This window comes from Malaclemys terrapin, chromosome 5 (assembly GCF_027887155.1).
Source record: "Malaclemys terrapin pileata isolate rMalTer1 chromosome 5, rMalTer1.hap1, whole genome shotgun sequence".
Taxonomy (NCBI): domain Eukaryota; kingdom Metazoa; phylum Chordata; order Testudines; family Emydidae; genus Malaclemys; species Malaclemys terrapin.
The window spans coordinates 25,771,698-25,796,663 of NC_071509.1; the positions used below are offsets into that span (position 1 = coordinate 25,771,698).

A 24,966-nucleotide genomic window follows, 5' to 3' on the forward strand; every position below is an offset into this window, starting at 1 on the left:
CAATAAAATCAAAATCGATCTCACTAGTTTTGAAGAATGGATTTACAGTCCAATGTGAAATACAGTTGCACCTTTTTTGTATTTTAGAATTTGAGAAATGAAGAACAGGTTGCAATAATCCAAGCTGGGACTGTACTTTCCCTCTGTGAAAAGGTAGATTTCAGTAAAGATTTTTGTTTGCATAAACACTGAGCATACCATCCTGGAACTGGAAGGATGATTTGTCAGTGATGCATGGCCTTTCTGTTAAATTAACATGGATGTGAGCATGGAGGCATCATAACCCACGGCTTTATGGGGATTGTACTTGTGGAGGGCCCGAACATACATTCAAACATTTAAAATATAATTTTAAAAATGAAAACTTCCTCCAGAGACGTTGCCATTAAAACAAAGCTGTAAAATACTTTTTGATAAAGGAAGCCTAATCTGGGAATAAACCTCAATTCCCAGTGACCTTTTGAGGAATTGAGAGTGCTCAGCACATCACTGGAGGTTGTCAGTGCTTTGCAGGGTTACGATGAAGACCTGCTCTGGGCCCACTTCTCCAAGGTTCTGAAAACCTCCTGGAATGAGCTCAATACCAGCCTCTACGATGGAAGTCCGTAGAAAAAGAAAGTTCTCAGCACTTCACAGGCTCCTTTCGTGTGCCACCTGTGCATTATTTTGTGAGAACATAGGCTGCTAGTTTTTGAAAAATTAGCCTCAATATCTTTCCATTATGCAGCCACAAATTTGTGTCTGTCAAGTGGTCTAAAAAGACATACTGCCCTTTAACTTCCCACTCTTTCCTTTACCTAACAGTGTGTTAGTGAGAAATTCATTATAACCTTAACTTGCATGATGTTTTACTTCTTGGATCACACAGTTCAAGCACTTTTGAAAATTGCATTCATCTCTTATCTCCCTTCTTGTGCCACATGGGGAAGATAGAATTATGAAAACATGATTCAGTATTTCTGTTGTTAGGGTTTGGTCCTCTCCTGGGACTTCACTGAGCTAGTACAGTGCAGCTGGTTTGTGCCGCTGTGTATTAAGTGGAGAGGTTTCTAAAGTCCTTACTAAAGAATATTTATCTCCCGACTAGTATGCCTGGCAGTCTTCACTAGCATAAAAATATAAACAGTCAATTGGTCTTGGAAAATAGCAACTCCAATTCCCCATAGTCTTAAAAACCAGTTGTAAGCCATCAGACAACTGAAATGTAATATAACAAACTGTTTATAATTCAAATAATAGTTTTAGTTCTCAAGCTGAGAATCACTGGTATGATCGATCTAAAACAAACACACACACACACTCACTCACTCACTCACTCTTTATCCTGCTGCCTTTTCCTTCTCGTGTCATAATTGTCCATGTCATTCAGTAACAGATCTGTGATCAAACAGAACAGATTATTATGATCTCCTCATACTTACAAGTGAAAGAAGAAGGAAGAGATCCAAGAGGGAATAACTTTCTTTTAGTAAATATGATATTCACTGGTTCAACGTTGTAATAGGATATGACCAAAAATATTTTCCACAGGACAGATAAATTAGACAAGTCACCCGCTTCCATGTGACTTTAGAACTTGCTCTCCACTTAGATCATTAGTAGAGTGAACGTAGTAATGACCCAGTAATAATTCAATTTAAATTGGCTAGGAAGGAAGTCATTTCCTTTCTACTGAAAAGACTGCTATATTGCCCCATCCCAATAAGTCTGCCATTGATAGGTTTATATCTAGACCTGCACAGGTCCATTTCTGAACTTCAGAATGGAAGTCTAGCATGAAAGCTCCACCATTCAGATTAATTGATTAATGATTCAACCAAGTCATTCGTGTAAACAAATAGCTCAATGATTTGAGCATTGGCCTGTTAAACCCAGGGTTGTGAGTTCAATCCTTGAGGGGGCCACTTGGGGATCTGGGGCAAAATCAGTACTTGGTCCTGCTAGTGAAGGCAGGGAGCTGGACTCGATGACCTTTCAGGGTCCCTTCCAATTCTAGGAGATAGGTATATCTCCATATATTATTATTATTATATTTATTAAAACTGAATAAATCATTACAAATGTTGTAGCTGTCGCTGTGTTACAACAGACAATCATAGAGCTTAAACTCTAATGAGAAAAATCAACGGTAAATGGCTAGATCAGTAGACAAAAAGAAAAGCAAAATTACACAAGCATTAAGGGCTGGACTGTGCAGTCCTCACTTAAGCTGGTTCATATTAACCATAGTGTCACTGAAATTAATGGGACTATTTGAGAGAATAAGGGTCATGCAAGTTCGCCCTCTCATATAGAAGCTTAGTGACCTCTTGCAGGTTATTTCCATTAGTGTCCAATCACAGCAATCCTGCCTCTAAGAATAAACTGGGAGTTTGTCAATATGGGAAATCCTTTATAACAATAGAAAAAGAAATTACAAAAGGGGCTTCAAAGTTCTGAAAATAGCAGGTATCTTTTACACGTCCCCTGCAAAAAATCTAGTTTTGGTTACTTCATAGGAACTATTCCTATTGACAGTACTTCTGTCAGTCCTCCGCTGACCAGAGGAGGACTTCTATGGTAGTCTTACTGTTTAATCAGCTTGTTCAAAAAGGAGGAGTGTTTGATTCTGTCCGTCTAACTAACATACAGGTTGTCTGATTTTAACATGAGAGTCTATCTATGTACTTTTACACCACTGTAGTCTGAGTGCCTCACAATCAAGCAATGACTAAAATTCAGTAATGAATTAATCTACATAGCACACCTGTGAGGCAGGGAAGTATTAGCCCCATTTTACTGATGGGGAACTGAGGCACGAGGCAGATTAAATTGAACCCAGGTCGCTCCATATCCTATCTATTAGACCGGGGTGGGCAAACTTTTTGGCTCGAGGGCCACATCTGGGTATGGAAATTGTATGGTGGGCCATGAATGCTCACAAAATTGAGGGTTGGTGTGCGGGAAGGGGTGAGGGCTCCAGCTGGGGGTGCGGGCTCTGGGGTGGGGCCAGAAATGAGGAGTTCAGGGTGCAGGAGGGGGCTCTGGGCTGGGACCGAGGGGTTCGGAGGGCACGAGAACGATCAGGGCTGGGGCAGGGGTGCGGGGTATGGGAGGGGGTCAGGGGTGCAGGCTCAATGTGGCGCTTATCCCAAGCAGCTCCCAGAATCAGCGGCATGTCCCCGCTCTGGCTCCTACACGGAGGCGTGGCCAGGCGGCTCTGTGTGCTGCCATGTCTGCAGGCACTGCTCCTGCAGCTCCCAGCCAATGGGAGCTGTGGGGGTATTGTTTGGGTGGGGGCAGCGTGCGGAACCCCCTGGCTGCCCCTACGCATAGGAGCCAGAGGGGGGACATGCTGCTGCTTCCGGGAGCTGCGCAGAGTGGGGCAAGCCCCAGATCTCGCTTCCCAGCGGAAGCTTGAGGGCCGGATTAAAACGTCTGGAGGGCCGGATGCGGCCCCTGGGCCGTAGTTTGCTCATCCCTGCACTAGAAAATCCTCCTAATACATGGAGGCAGCAGTAATTCACTGGAGTTTCTGCATGTTAAAATATATCTGTGGGAAGCATATTACAATCACAGATATCTTGGATTTCAATCACAGAGCCGTTTAAATCAGAAATCAGATTTTCCCCCCTCCTCTTTATTGTAGAAACAGTTTCCTTCTGATCCTGTCACAAGTGTAGGTCATTTGAGTTGCTCTAATTACCAAATCCAACCATTCAGTCCATTGACTCCTTCCTTACCACATTAATTAGGCAAACACCGCAAATGAAGAATTAAGAGTTCTGGGCCTCCCTGTTAAGGGGCTTTAAAGTGAACTGAAAAAGTGCTGCTGAATATGGGGTTTAATGCTTAAATAGGCAAGATGCTGCCTATTGTTCTGATGCTGTTAATTAAGGTCAAAGGTGCAGCATGGTGAATGCTTAAGTGTTACTGATCTCAGGTGCTAGCAGGAAAATGCAGAATCCTGTAGTTAGGACTTACCAGGTAGTGAGGAAAGAAATGACTATCAGCTATTTAAAAACATATGACATTTTAGTGTGTCTGTATGTGTGTATATATAGGACAGAGGTAGGTGAGGTAATATGTTTTATTGGCCCAACATCTGTCCTTAAATATCAGTAGACCCCTAAAACACATCACATATCAGCTATTTAAACAAAAGTTAACAAAGATTCATCACTCTCCCCAAAGTTTTTCCACTTAGAATATTAAGTGCCCAACCTTGCTCCTGCTAAAGTCAATGGTGAAGCTCCTACTGACTTCAGTGGGAACTGGCCAGACTGTGTTGAAAGGGAGTCCTGTAATCCAATGAAGAAATTAAATAAAATAAAACCATGAACAAGAATGAGAATTCCCATCCATCCTGACAACCCATAAAGCTGAATGTTAGCATACTCTTAGCTATCATTAATATTCAAGGCATAAAACTGTAGTTTCCTCTATGTATCGTCTTACAGTTGGAATGCAACGACCATTCTTCTTTTCATTTGGTCACATTTTTTAAAGCATAATAATAAGAGATTGATCGGATGGTAGCCACTGCATGAATTTCTTCACACAGTTCTCCCTACCCATCTTAATCTTCATTTCCAGGGCAGTGCCCAAGAGGGGCGGGGGCAAACAGGGACACAGGGGACACAGAACTCCTCCGGCCCCGGGCCTGCAGTGAGGAGAGCAAGCTCTTCTGGTCCCAGGGCTGCGGTAGGGGCACAGAACGTGCCCTCCAAAAGCGGTCAAATTTTAATTCTTGCACACGCCCCTGTTCACCTTCAAAGCCTCTCTTGTTCTAGTAATGAGCTTGCTCCCAACAAATGCTGTGAATTGTGCCAAATAAAGGATGGATTCCCCACTGGTTTAAGTTACCATAAGAAAGGATTGCAAGGTTGGGCCCTGACACCATATGGTGGGCTTGTGATGTGGACAAATGGGCCTGGGGAGCAGCAAGGATGAAACCATCAACTAATTTTGCTTTCTTGACCCCAGTCACATTTGAACCTAGGCCTTTAGAGGGGGAAGGATCAGCCTCCACTCATAATTAGTCTTCCCAGTTCCCTCCTCCTCATTTCTGTAATTTGAAAAAGCTGAACAGTTAATGGGGGTGGGGATGGGTGAAGCATACAATTGGCACTCTCCTCAACAAATTAACTTACATCACTTTCAATGATGCTCTTCCAAATGATGCTGTATTCTCATCTTTTTCTATTCCTCTTGTTCCTGCCGTGTTCATATAGTGGCTAAAACAAATAGAGGGAACAGAAGCTGCACTGACACAGAAGATGATGGACCTGGAGAATGAAAAGGTAAGAAATGATCATTTTTAAAAAGTCACTTGCTCAGCTAGAACTCCATTTCAGAGAGAAATCTGTAAACACGATGACGTGTTAAGTTGTTGCTGTTTTCTTTGTAGTGGGGATGACTGCATGGTGCTGTCAGGAATAGTTTTATAAAACTCTGTTTAATAGCTAATGCCATTGATGTGTAGAGAAAAAAGTAATTAAACTGAGACTGAAGCATGGCTGTACCTACAATATACCACATGAACGGGTATAATAAGCAAATGGTATGAAACCTGTCTGTGTGCTTTCTATGTATATTATTTTGTTTGGCAACAGCAGGTTCTTTGGAGTCTTGGAGTTAAATTTCAGTAGAATTGCACCAGAGATTAATTTGGCCTATGGTGTGTAATTTCAACTAATGAAGTCCTCTTCCTGCTTCCGCTTTTTTGTCTTAACCTCTCTTCCCTCTCAAGGATGGATGAATTCCAAAGTGCAATTAAGTCTTTCACTACAAATTTGATATGTTACTAAGCTCTCCTTTTGCTGTATGTTGTATGAAGATTTTCTGAATGAATGTTTAATTTTGTTGATTTATCATGCATGTAGCACTTTTCATCTTCCAATTGATGTACAAATACAGATTAAACCTTGCCATACATTTTCCTAGTAAATACATAAACAACATTATCCCCATCTTACAGAAAGCGAGACAGAGGCTGATGGTGATGGGTGAAGTGACTTTCTTGCCTTTGGCTGTCAGTGCCAAGATTAGAATTTGGCTTTTCTGGCTCATTGTTTGGTGCACTGCCTTTGTGAATGGGGCGTGATACCAATAATCGTGTAATACAAGGTGTGGGCCCTTTTATCTGTATTACACCAAGAATTACTGTATTTGTAACTCTGAGTTGGAAAATGTAAAAAAATAACATATTTTTAGGGGGGAAATGGAAAACACTAGATTGTTTTACAAAGTAAATTAGAACAAATATGTCGTGTCTCTCTAACTTGACATATACATGTTTTCATTTGCAATCTGTGGTATCTGTAATTCATGTTCACTTCAAGCTTCTGAGTATTTACGCACCAAGGAACTGTATGTATTTGCTCAGCTCAGCAATCTGTCAGTCTCAAAAGCAATAGTCACATCTTGCCCGGCATAAATTGTGTAACGAATATGAAAATTTATTTTATGGTGAGATTTTCAGAAGCGCTCAGTATTGGCCTAGCTGCTTCCTTTGGGAGTAGAGTTAGGCCAATGCTGAGTGCTTCTGAAAATCCCATCCTCATTACAATTTCTGACTCCTATTGCTGGTAGTGGCCACCCTGCTTAAATGATGGTGATATCACCTGCGAGTCCGTGTGGTACCGTGACTAGGGCACTAGACTGGGACTTGTTCCTAGCTCTGCCACTGACCTGCTGTGTACCTTTGAGCAAGTCACTTCCCCTCCCTGTGCCTGTTTCCCTTATCACCCTTTCTCCTGTCTATTTAACTTGCAAGCTCTTTAGGGCAGTGACTGTCTCTTATTGTATGTTTGTACAGCACACAGTGGGGCCTGGATCTTGCCCCTCTAGGTGCTGCTGTAATAGAAAAAATAATTAACAATAATTGTGTCATTGCCGTATGAACATTCAGCATCCAAGACTGAAATAAGTTCCCATTCTGCTTTTATATTGGTTCATGGATCATTGAAAGAACTCCAGTGTTTAATAAAGTTTTAAAACATTAAACATTACAGTTTGTTTATGGATTATATCAGAATGAAAATGGCATGGAACCTTGTTCTAGTCTCCCATATTTGACTTCTATGCTGCCAATGTAAAAAACAATGGCTTGTTCCAACAACTGGGGTACTTCCAATAACAAGGAACAATATATATTATAATTAGTTCTTATGCTTACTGACTCTTCAGACTGTCAGATTACTGGGCTGAGCAGTTTTATTTTAAGCCAAATAACATTTCAAATGGGAATTTTGTTTTATTACTAATTACTGATGACTAATTACCAAATTGTGTCCCTATGCTTATGTGCACAATTCCCACGGACATTATTGGGCATTGCATTTGAAAGCAAAATTTGGCCCAGTAAATGCAAACAAGACCCAGAGTCAATCTGAACATGTTTTCTTACTATTGACATAGGCCAATAATTTCTGTTAGTGATACCATTCTATGTTTTGGAGTGGTTCTGCTACTAAAATAGATGATCCAGAATGGCAAAGCTTTCTGTTTTTAAAAGCCTTTTGTTATACGCATACACACACTAGCCCATTTTGTATTTTTAACGAAAGCTAAAAGGCCTTTATCAGAAGGTACATGGATTTATATTTAAGCTGCTTTTTGTTCCATATGTTGAGGAAACACAAAAGTTTATCTTTAAATAAAAATGACTATAAATGGTAAGTCTGACCAAATTGCCTTTCCGCTTTCTGGACTATATGTTTATGGGCACCATCACCACAAAAAGAATGATATAAAGCTAGTATTTTCCAGCCTGATTATGGTGTGTACTTGTGCTCACTAAAAGCTCCAGAGACTTTTTTCAAGAGCAAGTTTCCTGGCCCCTGTGTACTAGTTAAGTTCCAACTATTTAGAGTCTCATTCTAAGACACATAGTCTTCCTATAGCTTCAGTTTTGGATATTGAGTTCCACGGAATCCTAATCTGTTCAGCATTTCAGTGACAGCGGATATGATCCATCTATAATATATAGGTGGCCTGTAAAACACCTTGTGCCCAGTTGGTATAGCAATGTACAGGTAAGATATTATTACTGCGGGTTAGTGAGTTTAGTGATTGAAAAGTATTCAGAAATCCTGAGTTCTAATACTAGCTTCTGCAACTGTGTAGGCAAAGTCCCTTAACCTCTCTGGCCCTCGGTTTACCCATATCAGATTAGAGTTACCTACCTTTATAAGGGTAGTGTGAGGTTTAGAACCAAAGTTTGCCCTCTGCCAGGCAAGTCTGACAGAAAACCAGAGGGCATAAAGAACCTCTTTTTGTTCTATGCTAGCAGTGGAGCAGAATCTCTGCCTTGCACTAAGGAGGGGTCCTGGACTCCACATCAAGTAGTCATCCCATTTCCTAATTCAAATACAATTTGCTGACTAAAGTACATAGCTGCACACTCGGCTAGTTAGTACTTAGATTGAGACCTCCAGCATAAACCCTTGAGGGGCATATATTACTCATTTTCAAAGGAGCAGTGCAGTGCACTTAACAACATGATTTTCTCCCCTCTCTTGGCCTGCCTTGTATAAATAATGGCTCTTGTACTATATGCATGGTGGACATGCTTCACCCTTCTCTCCCTCCTTTGTGTGTGCCTCTGTCAGATAAAGGCAGGATCTTGTCCTTAAGGTTTATACCGTGTTTTAGAGATCATCAAAGGAAAGGTGCTTTCTAGATACCCATAGTTAATATGATGTTGTTGTTTTTTAAATACTAATCAATCTAATACTCTAAATATCCTAACAATAAATATGACCCATGGCTTTAGGTTCTCAGTTGCTTTCAGGTGAAAGTGACTGAGAGATTGCATACAAAAAAATGGTGAACTTTATGATTCCTCATGAGTTAGGATAAAGAACAAACCCTCCATTGTTTTTATTATTGCTCAGGACCTGTTCAGTAAACAGAAGGGTTATTTAGAGGAAGAACTCGACTACAGGAAACAAGCTCTGGACCAGGCTTACATGGTAGGAAAAGAACAGTCATTAAATTTTCATGCTTGATCAGATTTGACAAAATACAGATGAAAAAATTTACGTAGGGTTCTTTTTTAAATGATTTTTTTTGTTCTGCTAGATTAGGAAATCAAAAGTTACTTAAAACAGGAAATGGGTTAAAATGATTGGAATTGTAATGTTTTTTGCATTGCATTTTATTTTAAAATGTGCAAAAGGCAACATTTTTTGGTGGTAGAATTGGTTGCCAGAGAGAGGCTAACAGTGTGCACAGTGATCATGAGTAAAATATGCAGAAAATGACTATAAAACATTTCAAATGTTATTTTTCCAGCTATTTGTAAATATTTGCCATTAACTTCTCCAAACCCAGAGATGTCTATCCTTTCCATCCTATCTAGTCTAACCTCTTATAGACTTCTTAAATAAAGTCCTCTGAATTAGCACATTAGTGCACTCAGCTTCATTAGGTGGAGTAAAACCTCAAGAAACGGAAGTATTGTGGCATGAAGAATTGGTTACATATTGTAGGCATTTCAAATTGGAAAAGGATTCTTAGAGAAGCAATGTGATCTAGTGTTTAAAGGAGGTAACTGGGAGATTGGGCACCTGGGTTCCATTCTATACTATGTGACCTTGGGCAACCCATTCAGTTTAGTTTATGCATCTGTAAAATGGACACAATTACCTACCTCACAAAGGTATTGTGAAGTTTAGTGGGTTGCTGCCGGATAGCTTAGATCCAAATAATGTTGTTCTGGATGGTTTTCTTTCATATGATCATACAAAATGTAATTGTAAAAGAAATAAGATGTCTTATTTTAGTCAGTGAATATAGATTTCTGTTTGGATTTTAACATTCTGTGCTGTTCGCCTCCCAAATATTGCTGCATTTGGTTAGTGCATGAGAAACTGAAAGTAAAATTGACTAGAAACTAACAAGAAACAAAAGATCTATTGGTGTGCCCTAGCCCTCAAGTACCCTGACAGACCAGAAAACACAGGTGTTTCTTTACTTGATGAAATTTCTGATTCTGTGCTTTAACCTTTGATCCCCTTGAGACACGAGTATATGGAATTGCTTATGGCAATTCAGAACAAAGAAAATGTAGGAAACCGGGAATAACCGCAGATTAGAACTGTAGGGTCAGAGAAAGAGAAATGAGTGACAGGCTTTTTCTTGACTTGCAGCAAGTTACTATATCACTTGCAGTTCTTCTTTTTGATGCCTTGTAAACAGTTTTATTCCCTGGGCTGATTTAACAATCCAGCTGCAATGAAGGAAAACACTCGTTTGGCACTAACCTTGTAACTCAGAATTGGCAGTGGGGCCCTGTCGTGAATTGAACAAAAACTTGGCATGTGGGAAAATGCTGAATCTTTTGTCTTTCCCAACACATACTGTGAACTCTGGTTAAATTAAACAAATCAATCATTCAGTTGAACAGAACACAAGGCCCATGCTGGAAACAGTCTCATAAGAACATGTGCACTGTATATGGAATGCTCTTCACTGCTCACATGAGTGCTGCTTTTCTGCTCTCTAGTTGTGTCCTTCCTCCCTGTTAAGCTTGGCTTGCAAGCATTGTTGTCATCGTGTTGGTTTGTTTGCCTGCTGTATTCAAACGTGAGCCTGTTTGTGTGTGATTTGGGTTGGCATTAGAAAATCCAGGAGCTGGAAGCCACGCTGTATAACGCTCTGCAGCAGGACCCTGGAAGGCGGGCGAGTGAGTCATTGAATGAAGTGCAGAGGGAGGATTTGCGAGCTGCGGTGGAGAAGGTGCGGAGGCAGATCCTGAGGCAGAGCCGCGAGTTTGATAGCCAGATCTTGCATGAGCGCATGGAGCTGCTGCAACAGGCACAGCAGGTAACTCACCACTCCTTCCCCCCACATCAGTGTTACACCATTGTCACCACCATCGCCAGCACAAGAGTACCACGTCACTGTCACCTTGCCAAGTTATTCCGAGTCTTATTATTTATATTGCTGTCATTCCAGGGAGCCCCAATCAGAATTGGGACCGCATGGGCACTATACATAAACAAAATACAATGGACTGCCCCAGAGAGCTTATAGTCTAAGGCCTCCATCTTGTAAATTGTTCCGTGTGGGCAGAGCTATGCTGACTTCAAGGGGGCTCCACGGACAGATGGGGTCTGCCTGCATAGAACATTGTAAGAGGGTGGCCTGCACCTTTAAGGGCCAGTGACCCTGTGGCCAGACAGCCCTGTTTGATTATCTAATCCAGCTGAGACGGGATCAGGTGGATAAAGGGCTGAGAGAATTTAGTCAGCTGAGAGCTGAGGCTGGCTCTTGTGACTGGCCCTGGAACAGGGAGAGATGCAGATTGAAAGGCTTCTGGACCCCCTGCAACCTGGATTGGTCAGGGGAATAACTTGGTATTGTGTTACTTTGTGATTTTATTTGATTAAGTTAATAAACGGTGCCCTGAAGGAAGGGTCTGAAAGAGATTTGGAGGTCGTGTTATTCCTTCCTGGGCTGGGGAAGATAGGCCAGCAGCCCTATACCTGGTGGAGGATGTGGGCAGGAAGACAGCTTCTGGAACTGAGAGGAAGATGAGGCAGCATAAGAAAAAGTGGAGGAGAACAGGAAAGCAGTTACAGAAAGAACAGTGGCAGAAGTGATGGCTAGCAGGGTTTGTCTGGTGGATTCCCCCCTTGCTCTTTTAGTAGGATAGGATGGGAGGAGACATCCACCTTTTGGCATCACAACAGCCAGCAGGGTCAACAAAAACAGTTCCTGAAGCACCTGGAGAAATGGGCTCCAGGGAGTCTTGCTGGTCCTAGAGAGGGCAGCTAAGGTTGCCCTGGCCATGGTAGGTGAAGTTGGGCTCAGAAGATGACCCTGAGGCCTTCCTCTGCACCTTTGAGTGAGTGGCCAGTGCTGCCAGCTGGAAGGAGTCAACTTGGATGGCCAGTGTGGCACTATTTCTGACAGGAGAGGCCCAGGTAGTATACCAAGCCTTGAGTGACAAGCTCAGATCCGGAGATAAAAGCTACCCTTTTAGACAGACTGGAACTGACTCGAGGCATATCCTCACCTGTTCCAGACTGAGCCATTTCCATGAGGAATATGTCCATGTGTAGTGGCCCAGTGGTAGTGGAACCTCATCACCCATTGGTTGTGGAGACAATCATGAGCCTGATGGTTCTGAAACAATTCTTGCAGATTCTGCCTGTGGGAGCCTAAAGCTGGGTAGGGCATTTTCAGCCATGATCTGTGGGAGAGGTAGTGGACAGAATGGAGGCCAAGGGAGCTGAGCAGCAAGGCAGACCAACAGAACCAACTGGGGAAGGTGAGAATAGGAGTAGGGCCAGCTTTATGACCCGAGGGGCCCGATTGGAATACTCGGCGGCAGTCCGGGGCTTCTCCTCAAGCACTAGAGCAGTCTTAACATGGAGTCACAGACAGTCCCCTTGGGCACTCCGGTCTATCTTGCCACCTAGGCAAGCCTGCCTTTGAGATAGATGGTCCCTTACACCAAAAATCCTAACAATATTCAGGTTACTCCGAGTCCCAAAGGACCAGTCACTTACCCCACATCAATTGTTCCTCAGATCTCAAAGCAAAGACAATGGTTGTAGTCAGTCCTATAATGACAACTAAAGATTTACTAACTAAGAAAAAGAGATAAGAGTTATTTATAAGGTTAAAGCAGGTAAACATACACACACAAATGAGTTACAAGTTTAGTTTCCAAAAGGTGATAGTAGCTGCTATATATGCACACTCTATATGTCCTTTAAGGCTAACTCTAACTAAGCAGCTTGAGGATCCCTTGCTTATGCTTTGAAATATTGCCCTTTCTGAATGCCAAGCAGAGCAATGATGGTAATTTCTCCTTAGCAGGGATATGTATTCCCTACCCCCAGTGTTCAAGCTGTGATGGGATGAGGGCTCGTGCACGTACCCTCTTCAAAATGTGGGGGAAGCAATCAACAAAGTCTTTTAGCCACTGATGTTCCTCAATGCTTTGTCTGGTGTCTATAGGTCTTCTTTTGTTGAGGAGGAGATGACACCTTTTGTGGTAAACTAGTATTTCACACTTGGTAATGCTTCTCTCCTGATCATGGGGGTTTACAGTCTTAGGCTTGGTCTACACTAAACCCCCAAATCGAACTAAGGTACGCAACTTCAGCTACATGAATAACGTAGCTGAAGTTCGAAGTACCTTAGTTCGAACTTACCTCAGTCCACACGCGGCAGGCAGGCTCCCCCGTCGACTCCGCGGTACTCCTCTCGTCTAGCTGGAGTACCGCAGTCGACGGCGAGCACTTCCGGGTCCGACTTATCGCGTCCAGACAAGACGCGATAAGTCGAACCCAGAACTTCGATTGCCAGCCGCCGAACTAGCGGCTGGGTGTAGACATACCCTTAGCAAACATTTTTATAGTTAAAAAGCAAACTCTTAAATATTATCTTATCACATGGGATACAGATATTATATGTAAGATTAATACATGCAGCATCCTACAGGCATTTCATAAAGTCTAAATATTAAACACATTCTTTTCAACTTAACATCTATTTTAACAATACTAACACAGGCGAGCCAAACTGGTTTCCAGCTATACATTTGTCCGTGTTCAATGAGGCCCAGGTGCCGTGGAATGAGCGACAACCCGGTCTGCTAGCGTGTCACTCCTAACACCAAACAGGTGCTGGAAGGAGTGTCACCAACACTCCTGAATACACCTCAAGGCCCCACCCCCTATTTTTGAGAAGGCATCTGCCACTACATTTTCTTTCCCCTGGATATGGATTATTTCCATGTTATACTCTTGCAGAGCTCCATGTTCTACTCTAGGCTCCAGAGTAACCATCTGGAATTGGTCTCTTTACTCCCAACTAATATGGTTACAGTGAGCTAGTCTGTTAAAACATCATTTTTTTAAATTATACAAATAAAGCTTAAGTTGCTTAACAGCCCAAACAATGGCATAGCAATCACACTCGATGACAGCATAGTTTGTTCAGTGGGGTGGGGGTGGGAGGTCAGTTTTGTACTCAAGAAGGCAACAGGATGCCTCTTGTCCCCCACCCCAATGTTAGAAGCATGAGTGCACAGCACAAAGGGTTTGCTGAAATCAGGGCTGGCTAAAACTGGCTCTTTAGACAAAGCATCTTTTATGTCCTAGAAGCTTTTCTCACAGGCCTGGGTCCATACCGCCTGGTCTGGCTTCCTCTTTTTTATAAGCTCTGTTATGAGTGCTACCATATCATTAAACCCTTTACAATTCTCCGGTAATGGTTGGCCGGACCAATAAAGGATAGGGTCTGCTTCTTGGTTTGCAGGCCACACCAATTCTGAATAGCTTCTACTTTTAAAGGATCAGGGTGAACAAACCCCCATGAGCCCTAAATAAGATACCTCTGCACTCCCCATCTTGCTTTTGGAGACCTTACCAGTGACATTGGTGTCTTTAAGCCTTTGCTATACAATCCCCACATAATTCAGGTGGTCTTGGCAAGAGTCACTAAAAATAGCCAAGTTGTCTACATAGGCCCCAGCAAAGGTCTGTAATCCTTGCAGTACTTCATTGACAAGCCTCTGAAAGGTAGCTCCTGCATTAATTAATCCAAAAAGCATAACCTTAAACTCATATAGGCCACTATAAAAACTGATTTTTCCTGGGCCTCAGCATCTAAGGGCATTTGCCAATTCCCTCGAGTCAAATCTGGTGTGCTTATGAATTTTGTCCCACCCAATAAGTCCAGTTGGTCCTCTATCCAGGGTGTGGGGTAAGGGTTAAATTGGGTAATAACATTTAACTTCCTAAAATCCACACAAAATCTCAGAAAGGGTTTTATCCTTTTTAGGTACCATCACAATAATAGATGCCCAGGGGCTTTTTTACCCCTCCCCCATATACAGTATGCTTTCCACATCTTCCTGCATCTGCTTTTGCATTTCTCCTTTAGCACTAGCCTGAAAACTGGAGTATAAAATAAGACTTTAGTACCTCACCAGGACACACCTTTTTACTTGTGAGAGCCTTCTCAGTGCAATCTACCCTTCCCTTCCTTAGCCAGGGTATTATTCTGAGCTGCATTTCTCTTCTTGTCCAGGAAAGGGTCAGTAAACTCCTTTTGAGTCTCCCTGATGTTGAGAGCAGATTCTGGCAAAGCAGTAGAATTTTCAAACACTTTCTCTGAGGGCAAACTGCTACCTTCTGCTGACAAAGGAGTGAGGGTATTTCCCACCTCTCATAGCTCTCCTTGCTGCCCACAGACAAAGCGGGTGAGGCAGCACTGTATTTTTTGTGGCTGCAAGCTACGACATTAACCTGCTTAGACATGGTTAAAATATTATTGTCTATTAAAATATCAGCAGGTAGCAAATTCCTAATGCCTACAAGAACATTTCTCTTAATATCCTCCCACTTGATGTGGATCTTAGCCAGAGGTACAGTTACAGAGAATTCAGCCAAAGCTAATATATTTAAATTCTTACCAGGGAGTTTGTTTTCCTCCCTTACCAAACTTTCCTTTACTCGGGACGCCGTGTCCCGCCAGCCCTTACAATCTGTGCTCTTTACCTCCGCATTCTTAATAAATTCTTCACTTCCTTCCCAAGGCTCCGTCCTAATACAGTTGGGCCTTTCACCTCCTCTGCTAATTTGGTTTTATATGTCCAAGAGCCCCACAGTGATGACAGATGACCTGCCTTCCCTTAGTGCAGGGGGTTTTAAAACCTGGGTTTGCATTTTTTAAAATCAAAGTTGAGGACAGGTTTATTTCCAGATCCCTCCTCCCTCTGAACCTGGGGCACAGGGGGGTTTTCCTTCCCCTGGGATTTGTGCCCCCCATGAGCCCTTGATTCAACAATTTCTTTAGCCTCCAAAAGTGTGGAAGGTTTTTTATTTTATTTTATTTTTGTCACAGATGGCTGCCTTTAGCTTGTCTGTAACTACCCATAACAATTGTTCCTGGGCCATCAGATCAAACAGTTTTTCATAGTCACCTTCAGCCCGTCACCATTATCTATTTTCTTATAAAATTACACATTTTGTACATATTCAACATGTGTGAAATTGTCAAACATTTTAACATTTCTATACTTCAGCAGGACTCGGGGGTAATCTTAAACCTTTCAATAGGTGGCTCTCTCCTCAACCTGTTTGCTGGCCATGCGTCTTTGGTGGGCTCTCTTGTCAGCCTCCTCACTGGCTTTGACTGCTGCTTGGGTTGAATCAGTTTCCCTGGTCCACAGTTCTGCCATCAGTCTCTTGTGCTTACATTCTTCCTGGGCTGCCAAGTCCTGCAGTCAGGCAAGTTCCCTTGCAGTGGACTCTGTGACAAGTGGGGCAGGAAGGTCTTTGGATGTCTGGTCAAAACTTCTGAGCAAAGCTCTCAGTTCCTGATCTGGGGTATTCCTTTTATAGGATATTTCCCTCTGCAAGCAGAGATGTTCAATGTCTTTTCTCTCAAGATTATCATACGAGTGTGGTTCACTCATTGTGTCTAATCTTTTACCTTTAAAAACCTCTCAATATGAAGTTTAAACTTTTAATAGTGCTGGCTTATGCTCTATAAATTCAATTGACCTGCAGCATGTGAATTCTGCCAAGACTATTCATTTGTCAGTGTTCAGTGAGGCCCAGGGGCCTTGGCATAAGCTGGCACCGGGTCTGCCAGCATCGCAGTAGGATTTCAGAAGGATGGCTCACAGGACAGAGTCAAAGTTGGGAGAACAGCATAGTCTGTTAATGGTACTGTGTGAGCTTTAGGTGCCTGAAGTGAGGCAGGAGGGCAGAGGGGTTCTCCCTTGGTCAGGAGTCCAGGGATATGGGGGAGGAATTGGACCCAAAGACCAACACATCTGCAGAAATGGTGTACAGAGCAGACCTAGAAGTGGTGGCAGTAGCCACTAAAACTACCCTGCTGACCACTCAAGGAATGGGTGGGAGAGATCTGGGGAAGAAGGTTTCTGTGATCGATAAGAATAGGGTGGAGGCCAATGGCTCTACCTAGCAGCCTGCAGATTTAGATGGCATAATGCTCTCTTCAAGGAACAAGGTTTTGGCACAAGCAATAATGAAGGAACAAGAAGTTGTCCATATGAGGCTGAAGGATGCAACTGATAAGCAGAGCACTTGATATTGGAGGAGGAGGTGATGAAACTTCACCATGAAATCCTCCTGCAGAATTAGCACACGGCTGAAAAGGATGAGAAGTTTGAGACACAGGAGGGAGAAGTTGACTCCCCCCCCACAAAAAAAGACAGGTATGTAACAGGTTATCTTGCCCATTTAAGGGCCAGGAGACCTGGGTCAGCCCTTTCATCTGTCAGACTCAGCTGGGAAGGTAGGTGATCCCTCTGAAGGGCTGATGGAGCTGAGCTGAAGGGCAGCTCTGCAGAAGAGAGGTTGGGCCCTGTGTGACAGAGGCAAAGATTGAAAGACCTCTGGGCCCCTGCAGCCTGTGTTGGTCAAGGGAATAGTTTTATTTTGTGTTACTCTGAGGGTTTTTTTGTTTGAATTATTAAACTGTGCTCCGAGGAAGAGACTTGGGCCTGGCCTTAGTTCTTCCAGGATTGGGGGAGAAAGGCCAGCAATTTCCTATAGCATGTTGCAAGACTGGGGCCTAAACAGAAACAACATGCAACAGGAGGTTGTTAGAAGCACAATTGAGGGCGAAAGACAATACAAGGATATCAGTAATAGGAATGAAGTGTAGCACATATGTCAAGTCTTGGGGTTCAACTCAGACCAATGAGAGGTTGTGTCACCACCTGTCCTGTAACCCTGGGTGCCTTAAATCAGAGGTGGGCAAACTATGGCCTGCGGGACCATCCTGCCTGGCCACCGAGCTCCTGGCCAGGGAAGCTCGCCCCCAGCCCCTCACCTGCTGCCTCCCCTCCCCCGCAACCTCAGCTCGCTTGCTCTGCAGCTGGCGCAATGCTCTGGGTGGCAGGGCTGTGAGCTCCTGGGGCAGTGCAGCTGCAGAGCCCGGCCTGACCTGGTGCTCTGTGCTGCGTGGTGGCAGCGGTGTGGCCCGGCTTCAGTCAGGTGGTGCGGCTGTAATGCCACCAGGCAGCGCGGTAAGGGGGCAGGGAGTCGGGGGGAGGGTTGGATAGAGGGCAGGGAAGTTTGGGGTGGTGGTCAGGGGGTGGGGGTGTGGATAGGGGTTGGGGCGGTCGGGTGGGAACGGGGGTTGAATGGGTGCAGGGGTCCTGGAGGGGGGCAGTCAAGAAGGAGAGTGGGGGGGTTGGATGGGGTGGCAGGGGCAGTCAGGGGCAGGAGTAGTCAGGGGACAGGGAGAAGGAATGATTGGATGGGGCAGGAGTCCTGGGGGGGCCCATCAGGAAAGAGAGGAGGGGTTGGATGAGGCGGTGGGGATCCAGGGGCAGTCAGGGGACAGGGATCGGGGGAGTGTGGATGGGGCAGGGGTCCCAGAGGGGCCATCAGGGAACAGGGGGGGTTGGACGGGGCAGGATTCGGGGGGGGGGGGGACCACGACCTCTTCCCCTGACCGGCCCTCCATACAATTTACAAAACCCGGTGAGGCCCTCAGGCCAAAAAGTTTGCCTGCTCCTGCCTTAAATGCTCTGTTGCAGTGACTCACAGCCTGGATATCAACAGTCAGCAGAAATGCATGAAGCGGGGCTGTAATTCATGTTTCAGAAATTACACTGGGCTATATAATGCCATCAGTTTTTAAGCAGAGCTCCTCATTGAATCACTGGGGTGTTTTACTTAAACATCAGTGGCAATTGGCCTGCTGACAAGAAGCTGTAGACATAGTAGTTAAGGAGACTAGCCCTGAAACATGCAAGCTGGCACTATATACTCCAGAGCATCTTTCAAAGGAGGAAAGTTTCAAATGACAGTCCCCCAACTTAACACTGTTGCTAAGTGGGTTTGTTTTTGTTGAAACACCATATCAGAAACCTATGAAATTAAACATAAACATCTTGGGGCACTTTCTGGCCTGAAAGAACAATATTACTAGAGCTACAGTCACACTATTGCAGTGGGATTAGGTCAGCATTTCTCTGATAGGTTCCTATTTGCAGGCATTGATCATTCCTTCTCCGTTAAAACTGAATATAGAAAATATAAACCACAGGGAACCTAATGCATATAATCTTAATTCAAATCTTTTCTGGCCAGATTTGAGCTAAGAAAGTACCAAAAGAAAAGTTCTTGGCCTCAAGCAATGGGTACTGTGTGTGATGAGCACTTCTGAAAATCAGGTCTTATGTTTTAGGATTTTTTTTCCCCTTACAGAACTCATTCCCTCCCTCCAGGCTCACTCTCCCTCCCTCCCTAGAAATCCATCAGGTCTTCCTGGTGCACCTGTTTGGAGGAGCAGATCTTGGAGCAACTTTGCTACATGTGTCCATTAGTACTTGACAGCTTTTTAGTTCTTATTGGTTTGCTGTGATAGGCATTGTTGTTCTTTTAGACACAGCTATATTTATATCTCGCCATTTATCTATCTATAGTTATCTGAAGTCTTTGTACAATGCTCATCACCTTATGCAGTGTAACTTTGTAGAATGCACCTGTGTAACAAAAGCAGGGCATATGAAATTGAGATCTAGTACCAAACGGGTACTTAATATTTTCAAATAGCTATTATTCCTGTATTACAGGTGGGGAAACTGAGTCAGGGAGGTTAAGTAATTTGCCAAAGACAACAGAGAGCATGTGAGTGGCAGCATTGGATCAGAACTTGGATCTTCCTGGCTCCAGTTGGGTACATAGTCCGCTAGTTAAACAGTCTCAAATGAAGTCATTGTGGTTTTTTGCTTTATTTATACCCTCAATGTTGTAACAGGAATCTCAATAATTCATCGCAAACGCATTTATTCTTATTCAAGTGATAGTATTGGTGGGTTTCCTGTGAGTCTAGTGCTTATTAATAACAACCCAAAGTTCTGTGCACTTATTAAAAAACAATGCTGAGTAATAGTGTCACGGGGATTCATAGATTATAAAGCCAGAAGGGGTCACTGTGATCATGTAGTTTGACCGCCTATATAACACAGGCCATATGACTTCTCTGAATTAATTCCTGTTTGAACTAGAGCATATCCTTTAGAAAAACATCCCATCTTGATTTAAAGATTTCCAGCACAACCCTTGGTAAATTGTTCCAATAGTTAATTACCCTCACTGTTAAAAAGTTGTGCCTTTATAACAATCTCTTTTGGGCATCCTCTACTGTATTAATAGCACTTACCATTCTTCCTGCCCCTTTGTTAACTCTAATGGCTGGGCAGAACTAAGGAGAATGAGGTGGTCCCTGATGGGGCTGCAGTGCTTGACACAGATATTCCCCGTTTCAGAGACATTTTGAAAGAGCTTGTAATAGAAACTTCATTTTGTCATTTAAAAAGTCTGAGTTTCTCTGAAATTGGGTTTTCACCCCCCACTTCTCTATACAACTCCTACAAGGCATCTGGCCTGGTCTCCCTCTGACGTCCTTCGGATGCTCTAGCCATGATGGCTTCTGGGAAAATGGATGCAGCTTTTACTTAACCTGAATGGTTGCAGTTTATGAGCAAGCTTAGTGTCTTGAGGGGAGTGCAGAGAAGGTCCCACGGTGGAGGAAGCCAAGGTGAGCGCTGTGCTTCTGCATGAAGTGAGCCTTGACAGCATGGCAGTTAGGGAAGCAGGGGTGGGAAGTATGCCTAATCAATGAGCATGAGGTTGTCAGTGTCTCAAATGAAGGGATCTGGTCTCTATAAAGGTCTTAGTGGTTCAACATGATAGTGGCATTTGTTTTATGGGAGAGCTGCTGGGTCTCAAAGTGTTCTTTATGAGGAGTGCCATGTTGACTGATGTGTGTGTGTGTGTGTGTGTGTGTGTGTGTGTGAGAGAGAGAGAGAGAGAGAGAGAGCTTTTACAGCTCTCCAGCTGCCTCTTGGTCCAGATACAAGGAGTGAGTTCTCAGCCACAGGATTTGCTCCTAGTGAATACATTTGAAATGAACTTAGTATGGAGATATTTAAAACACTTCAGATTGGTAGTATAGTTTCATCTTGATATGTGAGGATTTTCGTACAACTAACCCATCAGTGCATAATGGGAATCATTCATGTATCCCCGCTGTACAAGAAGGAAACCAGGCCTTTCTGTGGAATTATACCAGCTCACGAAGACATACGCTGCTTTTATTAAACTCTAAGTGCAACATGCAGACTTTGGGCCACATCCTCAGCTAGTGCAAATTGGCAATGCACCATTGAATTCAATGGCGGTGCATTGATTTACGCCACTCTTTATACTTGTGGGAGGCAACATATGTTAATTAAAAATCTGTTGTGAGCAGCTTGTGATATTTGCTTCTAGCAATAAGGTAAGTGCAGTCCAACTGCTCCTACTACACGTTGCCACAAAAATGTATTGTTGTGTTGTGCAGCTCTTTGAAAGCTCGTGGTGTGCATATTATTAAACTTTTCAATGAAGAACTTCATTTAAAAGAATTAATTTGCACCTTAGCCAGCACAGTAACATGATTTTTGGATATTTGGCAAAGGGATCATTTTAAATATAATTTTAAATATAGTAACCTTCATAGTAAAAAAATATATAGGAGAATGGCATGCTGCATGCTGTGGCTACAAAGAACATTGGGCAGAGACAGCTGTTTAATAGAATACAGTGTAATGTGTTACCAGAGCAAAAGCAGAAGTAAGGTTAAATATCATTTAAGAAAGCAGATTTAATCAAAATGATCAGCATGTATCAATGCACTGAAGTAATTGTGGGAATTTATGTTCTCTGCTGACATGAGTAAGTTATTGAGGATCAGGTTCTGCCACCCTCATTGACACTGAGTAGGATCTTACTTTGTGAGCATTCCCAGGGTGCTCGTGGAGTAGTGACCTACCTAATGGGAACAGAACCTGGCCTTAACTTAGGATAGGTTAATTCATTTGGCAGTATTCAAACACAAGAGAAAAGCATAATAAAACCTGAACTACTTCTACCTTTATTTTTGTTTTTACTGTATTTTACGATGCAGAGAAGGGCTGGGAAATCTTTAAAGGACAGCAGATTGATACGTGCCCAGCTCCAGAAATGGTTGCTGTCAATCAGAGAGAGAGAGAGAGGGAGAGAAATGTATTTATGCAAAAAAGTAATTTCCCCCTTGCAGTCTTCTCTGTCCCTTCTCCCTTTTATCAGATTATAGGAGAAAGAAATAAAAAAGACCTATTAGTTCATCTTATCACCTCTACAAATCAGATTTTCCCCAATGTCACATTAGAATTTAAATATTATAGTGACAGGTGCTTTATAAATACCTAAAAGATGTTCTCTGGTGCTGGGCCTAGGGTGACCAGAGAGCAAGTGTGAAAAATCGGGACAGGGATTTGGGGGTAATACGATTCTATATAAAAAAAAAACCACCCAAAAATCAGGACTGTCCCTATAAAATTGGGACATCTGGTCACCCTAGCTGGGCCCAGCTTTTCAGAAAGAAAGGAACCATAAAAAAAGAATGATATCTTTACTATCCCACACCTGAGCATAAGACATGTACGTAAGTGGAAGATTGAGAGCATAAGCATTCCTGCCTATAAACAGCTTAACCATGTTTACTGTTTTCATGACCCCGGATTTCCTACAACCCAGTCTCAGATACCTGCTGTTACTACCAAGCTTCTCACTAAGAAGGGGCACCCTTCCCCCTGCTCCCTTGTTACAAGGACCTGGTATGGCCCAGAGTGGTGGCATGAGGGTCGTCCCCTGATAGGTATGGTAGCTGATTTTTGATGCCTGCTGTAGAAAAACCCTATTTACCACAGCTCCACACCAGCCTGAATTAATAAACTTGTAATTTACTATTTACTGTTTACAATTAACACCTATGAGTGAACTCCAATTTTGGCCATCTGGCAGTGTCCTTTTCAAGCCCTGTAAAGTCTTATTTTATACTCCAGTTCTCAGGCTTCCTTTTCATAAACCCTGGCATCTGATGTTTTCTCAGTCTGGTCTCACCGCCACCCTCTCGGCAGCCTCTGCATCCCTGAGGTACCAGTCTCTGGAGTCTGGAGCGGCCTTTCTTGGCACCTTTAGCCAGCACGGACACCTTCAGCAAGCAAGTCTCCACATTCACCACTCCAATGATCCTTGTCCCACTGCTGACTTTTGAACCAGCATTGTGGAGTAGCTTCTAGTAACCCAGTTGAGCCCTTACAAAATCCTTGGGTTTCAACCACTACCTCCCTTCCACACATATATTTTACCTCCCACATACCTCATACCTAAAATAATATAATCGTAATACATACTTTCACATACGCCACAACTTTAAACCACAGCTTTAAAGTATATCCTTTAGTCATATAACCCCATTAGACCATTCAGCAGTGCATTACACATAAGAGGAAATTACAGCAAATTGAATGGATATGAACAGAAAATGAAGAATTATACTTCACCTGAAAGATAAATGGCGATACCCCAAAACTGAACTATCTATAGTTTGCCAAGGGAATAACGCATTTCAAATGCAGTCCTCAGATATTTTCTTTTTTCCAGAAATAGTCAAAGAGCCAAGGTCCTTATTCCAGAAGATATCCACTTTACCAAAGATGTCTCCTAGTTTTGCAGAATATAATATTACTGCTTAATCTCTATTGGTCTTTCCATTATAATAGGATATCCAGACTTAAGTGGAAGAGAAATGAGAATAAAAATAATTACAATGTATGTGATTCTTGTGTTAGCTTTTTCAGGACACTCCTTAGAGATGTTTTGGTAGGAACTTTCCATGAAGAAGACTTCACTTCTTTCGTGTAAAGATCTAGTAGTCATGGATTTGGTTTATCTATATAATCCATGGCTTTGAGTATCTCCCTGCATATTCAGAATCCCAACAGCCCATGTGTTCAGACTGCACATTTGGGCTTTCAAGGTTTCTTTTTTTTCTCTTCATACTTAAAACTGTCTTAATTGTCAATCTGGTGCAGAGGCATTGGATTCAATAATTGATGTATTGAATAAGCTCAAACCGATCTCGGGTGAGTCCAGGTGGTGATCTATTTCTCCAGGTATCTATATAATCAATTATGGCAATTGTTTCCCCCACTAGAGTCATTAAAGTACTCTGTTTTAGTAGGGAGAAATTCATTTATCCCTCTAGAGGCTTTTCCAGTGCTGAACTAGAAGACACTGGCTGTGAGGCAGAGGATATGATGAGGCCTGGGGAGTTGTCCTGAGCCATAAAGATCTTGGCTTGTTCAGGAACTCATAGATGTGTCATAGAATCAAGAGAATAAATAAAAGTATGACCACTAAATTTGCTATCTGCATCAAGTGAGCTCACGGTGATGTATAGCTACTGCCCTAAAAAACCAGGATCCATCCTTTCTCATACAATTTCTGATTTTAAACTATTTTTATGAAATGTACAAACTGAGGACAGTTATGCCACACTTGCCAAACATATACATTCAAAAAGTAATAGAGAACAATGCAAACATAACATCTTATCTCCAGTAGTGACCTAGGCATTTATAATGGACTCATCACCATGGCATCCGAGCACGTTCAAGAATTACATGGGTCCATGATATATTCTAATCAGTGCTGATTGAGCATCTAGATGGAACACTAGAACTTACCTGTGTTTTCAGGTTTTTCACTCATTACCTTTCTGACTGGAACAATAATATGCTTTAGGATAAAATCTGACAGATAGACTCTAGCATTACTGAACAAAAAGGTTGACAAAGTTTATCCATGAGATCCAAACTGAGGAAAACTATTAAAAAACAACCACTCAAAGCATGTAGGACAACTCTATCTTCTGGTTAATCAATAATGTTATAAAGTGGACAGTTTAAGCAACTTGCTTACATAAACTTATGGAACAGCATAATCTCCAGGTACAGTTTGGGGAAAGAATTCAGCTAAATAAATCTAACCCCTTCCAAATGCCAGCCAAATAGATGCTTTTATCATCTGAAGTAAATCAATCCAATGGGTAATAAGCTTCAGTGTGAACTATTAGTGTGCTGCTAAACATGTAGAGTACTTG

At 42.7% G+C, this 24,966-nt stretch overlaps 1 protein-coding gene across 1 annotated transcript in view; it reads left to right on the forward strand.

Annotated features, from left to right (window-relative positions):
- The window catches only part of JAKMIP1 (janus kinase and microtubule interacting protein 1), a 250,316-nt gene that overhangs the window by 203,589 nt on the left and 21,761 nt on the right, over positions 1-24,966 (forward strand). The window contains exons 19-22 of the mRNA XM_054031023.1: positions 88-153; positions 5,214-5,282; positions 8,880-8,957; positions 10,609-10,812. Coding sequence (XP_053886998.1) covers positions 88-153; positions 5,214-5,282; positions 8,880-8,957; positions 10,609-10,812 — 417 coding nt within the window. The remainder of the gene's footprint in view (positions 1-87; positions 154-5,213; positions 5,283-8,879; positions 8,958-10,608; positions 10,813-24,966) is intronic.